The sequence below is a fragment of the Sinocyclocheilus grahami genome, unplaced genomic scaffold (assembly GCF_001515645.1).
Source record: "Sinocyclocheilus grahami isolate Dianchi unplaced genomic scaffold, SAMN03320097.WGS_v1.1 scaffold487.1, whole genome shotgun sequence".
In the NCBI taxonomy this organism is placed as follows: Eukaryota; Metazoa; Chordata; class Actinopteri; order Cypriniformes; family Cyprinidae; genus Sinocyclocheilus; species Sinocyclocheilus grahami.
Window position 1 is genome coordinate 313,678 of NW_015505666.1, and position 6,936 is coordinate 320,613.

Genomic DNA, 6,936 nt, shown 5'->3' on the forward strand with positions numbered 1-6,936 from the left:
GAAATTTGAAATTAAAACCGCCAGCAGGTGGCAGCAAATCACTGTTAATAAGTGAGTCATTGCGATTGAACCGAATCATTTAAACGGTTGATTCATTCAAGAACGAAACACCGTTATGTTGCTCAGAGACACAAAACAGCTCTGTGGCTGTATTCGGAATGATTTTTGTTGGCGAAATAGAGCAAAACCAAGCAATATGGTGTCTAAAACGTAAGTCTCTTAATTAACTTATTGTTTATTGAAATCAATGTCACATTTGTAATCATGGTCATTTTGGGAGAAAAACGGCACTCTTCGTGTGAAATTGAATAACTATATGAAGTGGTATAAATATATAAATTTTCTGCCATCAGGTCTTGAATTCATGATCATTCTAAATGCATTTTAATAGACTAATTAACTTATTGTTTATTGAAATCAATGTCACATTTGTAATCATGGTCATTTTGGGAGAAAAACGGCACTCTTCGTGTGAAATTGAATAACTATATGAAGTGGTATAAATATATAAATTTTCTGCCATCAGGTCTTGAATTCATGATCATTCTAAATGCATTTTAATAGACTAAATCATGCAGTGAAAGAAAACACACTAAATGCGCACACGCACTAGTCTAGACTTTCTGTAGGGATGTTTTGAATGGTTTTTGCAAAATACTCGATAATGTCAAATCGCATAACAACATATAGCCATAACAACAGTCCATTGGCTAATAATGGTGCTAATATGTTAGCATCGGGTCATTTAATGTGATGAATCTTGTCGGACTGACTAACCTCTGAATTTTTTCGGTGGGTTTGCAAGATCCCCAACCCCTGGTTGCACCACACATCTGTCATCCACCAACCTGAATGGGCAAAATATGAATTTATACATTAAAGGATTAGAATATACATAGATATATATATTTTTTTTTTAATTAGACAAGCAGCAAATATCAGATTTTTTTTAATACAATTATGGTTTGACCCTACCCAAGACAAGTAGTTTAGAAAATGTATGCAATTATAATAAGAAATATTTTGTAAGCACCAAATCAGCATTTTACAATGACTTTTCTGAATCGGTGTCCAAATACACACATTTTTGCTCACTTTTTCCCTTAACCAACTATGAGATATTCACTGTTTGAATACAGTATGCATTTGTTGGAAATAGTCTCAATCATTTATGTTTTCTGAGGCACCTTGTTCAGCATGGCATGTCATGGCAAGTCATGGCATGTCTATGTTATACATGCAAAATATTCATCAGACACTGAACAAATGGAACAGATTATATAACTTTCAGACAGCCAGTATTAAAGATCAGATTTGAAACTAAATCAAATGTGCATTTAATCAGTTTCCAAGCATGGCCTCTGTTCAGTGGTGGATGTAAAGCAGCAAATTAGTCCAGCATCATTTACTGAAGTCCCACTGTGGACACTGACTGGTCTAAAAGAGAATTTCCAAAATGTTTCAGTGCTTATTAGTGCCACTGCCATGCATCAAATCAAAGAGTGGAAGCTTGTTAGATACTCAGTGGATTCACAAGACTAAAGTGAACAGAAAGAACAGCACAGAAACAAAACGAGCAACTTACATCATCAAGTAACAGCAAGTTTCCCTGTGATGTGCGTTTCTCCCAGAGTATTAAAGCTAAAAAAAAAAAAATTACAATTAAAATCTTTTTGCTTGGAACAGTCTTCAAGGTCAATGAAATGAAAATTATGAAAGCCCTTAAAGGAAAGTATGGGAAATTTTATGATATTTATCTAAAGTCTGTCTATCCTTCTATGAGTTGTCAGGCTTGTCTTTGTTTAATAACAAGGCCAAATAATTAAAAAATTATCAGTTAAAATCCAAACAAATGTCAAAACCTTCAAAAAAAAAAAAATCAGCAACCACAGAGCTACCATACCACCACAAAAAGAGCTGCTCTACTGAACGATGACTAAGCCAAGTAAGTGCAGCAAATGGACATTTTCACAGTGACAAATAGTTTTATTGCTTTAATTGACTATGCCAGCACACTTCCTCATCTTCCCGTTTATCTGTACAGGCATATTAAACAAAGACATTAAGTACATTAATAGGATGTGTTTTAGAAGAGGGAGTAGAAAGCAGGAAAGATGCCAACAGCCCAGTTTTACACGCTCATAAATGAGTAACAGAGTGCTTCTAGTTCTTTTTAAACTCTTTGACAGCCAGCAATCTTCAAAGACACAATGAAGTACACCAAGTTAAACATGAACCAAATGCAAGCCTGGTCGGCAGTGTTCAAACATACTAATTATAGCTCCATTACTTGATGACATGAGGTGAAGGAGTTAGACCTTGTCTAAAGCAAAATAATCGCCCCTTGCTTGCTACGTTAAGCACGTTATAACAAATTCCTATTCTTTCACTTAAACATTTGTATTTGATATGCAAGAAACTGGGAGTAAGCCTTCACAGCCATGAACTGAGGCCTATATAGAATGAACTGTGGGACCACCTATATTATTGTCCTTTTAACCAATCTACTCTCAAATTATGGCCATAAATGTTTGTTGAATTTCAACCAATCAAGCTTCTTATCAGTCTTTTTCCTCTACTAGGGTTCTGCAGTACAACAAGTCCTTGGTACCTAAACAAAGAAAACCCCATTCAACTTCCATTATATCTCTACAAACCCATGACAGCCGCTGGGAAATAATCCAAGAACGCCTTGTTTAGGATCAGAAGAAAAGCTCTGGCAATGTTTGGCATGGAGTGCAAGCATACTACTAAATACTGCACAGTATACACTGCATCCTGCCTACTACGTTTGCAAAATATTAAGAAATAGGCAGTGCAACCAATAAAAACTGTAGTTTGATTCATATGTGAAACATGTTTTTTTTGGCAATCTGATCATTTCATTCATTAACTGGAAATAGAAAGTTGAGTCAAGCACATTGCATTGTGGGAAGCAGTCCTCTCATATAATGCAACAGTGCCCACACACTTTTTCAACGGTCTTGGTTCCGAAGGGTATTTTTCATTGGGATTTAGAAAAAGGACTTTGTTTAAGAATTATGAGCTATGAGGTGAATCGCAACATCACAAACTTTGATTTGAAGCTTATTTTGGGCTCAGCAGAATAAAACTCATACATGTTTGAAACATCATGAGGGTGAGTAAACGATGACAATTTTCATTTTTGCGTGAACTATGCTGCTAATGGTTTATAAGTTATAAATCTATTCTTCTATGGAGAAAATGATTGGAATTTTAACTTCTGAACCTGAATGTTGTAATCGATTGCAGTGTTCTTTACTCTACATTTCAGCAGATGCAGTTGGTCTATGCATAAAAACGGTACAGATGCATAAGAAAGGTACAGATATGTACCATACTAGAGGGTACTAATATGTACACTTTAGATAGTAATTTGTACATTTAAGGTACTTACATGCACACTTTAGGGAAATGTGTACCTTTTGAAAGGGTACCGCCCAAATGATAGCTTTTGTACTGTACCTTTGCTTCTGAGAGTGCAGTATAAACATAGACTGCAGAGACAGTAAGAGTAGTATGTTAATATCCTATAAGCTCTCTTTGACACAAAGTCTGCTCAAACAGAACACCACAATTTCCAATGCAAGTGCACATTACTACAAATATGTGTAAATTAGCCTGCATTATGCTCCAAACAAAACCTCAGCACTTACGTTTGAATCATCGTAAGAAAGCGAAAAACCACACATTAAGTTTTACAAATGCTGAAACTCCAAAACAACTAAACAGCTGTGTCATGAATTGTGAAAAGTGACAGAGAAATGACCACGGCTGCAATCCTTCTGATACAATGCCACAAAAAACTTTTAAAGATAAGAGATTTAAGCAAAGAGATGTTGTATATATTGTGACCGCAGCATTCTGAAGGCCACAGAGCAGAATGCCACGGTGCACTGGAGCTTAATTTGTTCTGCACCTTAATTGCTTGATGAGTCATTGCACAACAATGCAAAAGTGATTCAACGCGACCTGAAATGGAGCTGGGTGTTTCACCTCCATGTGGTTAGATTCATAATCTTTCATAAGACTCTCAAGCAGATGTGTTCCTACATGACAATATAAAAAAAAATCACATGAAAACCACTTGTTACACAGTGCAATCTCAGAAACTGTAAAATTAAATTAGATTTGACTAAGTTCACCCAAAAATGAAAATTTGCTGGAAAATATATTCATATGATGTTTTTACTCTCATTCTGACGGCACCCATTCACTGCAGAGGCTCCATTTGTGAGCAAGTGATGTAATGCTAAATTTCTCCAAATCTGTTCCAATAAAGAAACAAACATCTTGAATAGCCTGAGGGCGACTACATTTTCAACTATTTTTATTTGTGGGTATTCCTTTAATAATTAAAGGTGCACTCAGTCAATCTTTATCTGAGTTTAGCTGGATCTTACTCATTCCAAAAGTACCACTTATCCTCATTCTGTTTTGATGGGTGACCTGCAGACATCCTGAATCATACTATAGTTACCGCTTATCCACTGGGGCTGGTGCCGGAGCTGGTGCTCAGCCAAGAATGGCACTCGTTCAGAACCGGCTCGTATTTCCACTTTCAAACTGCAGTCAGTGGTTCCCTTGTTCGAGACAAGCAAGATTTAGGGGCCGGTTCCGAACCAAGATCTGTGATCCAAGACTATTTTTCCAGCCCCAGTGGAAAGGTGTTAAGTGTTGACAAGACTCCACGCCTGCAGCATGTATAATGTGTTGTGTGCTATAGGCTACTTTGTAATGACCAATGGATAAAAGAGCTCTATAAAGTGAACATATTATTCTTTCTGTGATTATTAGTAGCCATGGATGAAAATCAACCATTTGCATGACACACCAGGTCACATGATAAAAATGGTGCACTCCATGAGGCAGTGAACCATGTAGATTAAATCAGCTTGTTTTTTATAGTAGACTAATATATCTGGAGTCTTTATTTCATGTGCTGTAAATAACTGCAATGATATTTCTCTCAAATGCGCTGTTGATTTTTTCCACGTGTAAAGCTTTTTAATTAGCAAACACTACTACATGCACCTTTAAATTGAGCCTACATTGTTATATTAGCGCTACTGTGTAAACTAACAGAAAACTTTGCATTCCTGTTCAATGATTTGCATGCTTCTGAAGCAATGCTGTCACATAGCGCCTCTGGCCTGCAGCTCAAATCACTTCCTACTTCCACTCAACAAACTTCTTCTGACATGAGGAGGACAAAATATACATGAAATGGTATTGCATGTTTAATAATGTAACACTGCATTTTGGGCAACATATTAACATCAGCGTATCTGAACGAAATGTCTAACCGCCATGATTAATAACGTTTAAGACTAATATAATGAGCAATGGCAGGCAACTTACCCTAAAGTGCTGATAAATCCATTGACAGTTCCCTCAGCATACAGAGACACGATATCCCCAATGTGAAGGAAACAGGACCTGTGTTCCGACATATCTGCAAACGTTTCAGTAGATTTTTACGATACTTTAACCCCTCTGATCCAGTGCAATGTGTCCAGTCGACTCAGTGTCTCAAGCCACTTGTTTCTTCGCTTTGCTCTTTGACAGTAACACATTTTAATCCAGCCGTCCGGAGAAGAGATGTGCTGCTGAGCCCGTGACTTTTGAATTGTGAATCGTCTAACTGTCGCGTTTCTTCATGTTTTCAACTTCTTCCTGTGAAACAAACGAGGCTTTTTCTCACCAATATGCCACTCGAGTGGGAGGAGACTCGCTCTCTGTCCCGTGAAATCAAGGAAGTGATGCTGTCTGTCTTGAATGCTGTGGTATGCAACTAAAAAGTGAGAATGCGACTTGTGTGTTTGGGCATTTGCGCAGTCGTGCTTGCACTTGCGTCGGTGGTGCACAATTATTCCGGAAGTTTATCGTCAAACTTTTTCTTTTACATTTTATTTTATGAATGAGTTTAAACAATACTGTTATTTTTTTGTATAATGTAAAACCAGTATTTAATATTATTATTGAATATATCTGCACTTCAGTGAAGTGTCATCCAGCTATTTGTTTGTTTAGCTTTTTTTATTATTATATATGACCAATTATAGCCTACATACAGTAAAAAATAAAAATACTACTTTAGAAACCATTCTGATTTCGCCATTAGCCTATTGCTTCAGTTCTAAATATTTAATAAAGCAAATAGCCATATGCCATAGTCATAAACAGTGTTGGGGAAAGTTACTTTTAAAAGTAATGCATTACAATATTGCGTTACTCCATAAAAAAGTAACTAATTACGGTACTTAGTTACTTTTTATGGAAAGTAATGCGTTACGTTACTTTTGCGTTACTTTTAAAATCTGGACAGGGCTTGCTTGTTTGTTTTTAAAATAAAAAAGTTCTGTTTTTGGCAAATATAAAAGCCTTTTCACACCAAAAGTGAAATGAATAAGCCTCAGGCTGAAGGGAAAGTACATTTACATCCGTACAGTAGAATGCAGAAGAAGACATTTCAACACACTTCAGCAATAAAAAAAGACACAAATGTTTGTCTAGAGTAACTTTTGCTTATTAGTACGGTTGAACTGGATCATCGAAGGTCAGAAGCAAAGACATTGGTTAATAGAATGGGATTAAATACATAAAGGATATTTGTGTTGTTTAACATTTAATTATTGCAGGTTTGCGTCATATTCTGAGTTGCATTATTTTTATTCATTTTGAGGAATACTGAATCTGTGTGCGGGTTTTTTTTTTTTGAGTGAGATGAATTAATGCATATTCATATTTATTTTAGAACTACAGTAACATATGATTTCTCTCAACATGGGGACAGGAGAGCTGTCAATCAATAAATTGGAAAAAAGTAACTTGCGTAACTTATTTGAAAAAGTAACTTAGATATTCTCTTGTAAATTAAAAAGTAATGCGTTACTTTACTAGTTACTTGAAAAA

General features: G+C 36.0%; 1 protein-coding gene across 1 annotated transcript in view; it reads right to left on the reverse strand.

Moving 5' to 3' along the window:
* itpr2 (inositol 1,4,5-trisphosphate receptor, type 2) overlaps positions 1 to 5,580 on the reverse strand; it is a 93,147-nt gene extending 87,567 nt beyond the window's left edge. Inside the window, exons 1-2 of the mRNA XM_016236278.1 lie at positions 5,383 to 5,580; positions 778 to 848 (exon numbers count right to left, since the gene is read on the reverse strand). Of these exons, the coding sequence (XP_016091764.1) occupies positions 778 to 848; positions 5,383 to 5,474 (163 nt within the window). The 5' untranslated portion in view covers positions 5,475 to 5,580. The remainder of the gene's footprint in view (positions 1 to 777; positions 849 to 5,382) is intronic.
* Positions 5,581 to 6,936: the final 1,356 nt, after the last annotated feature.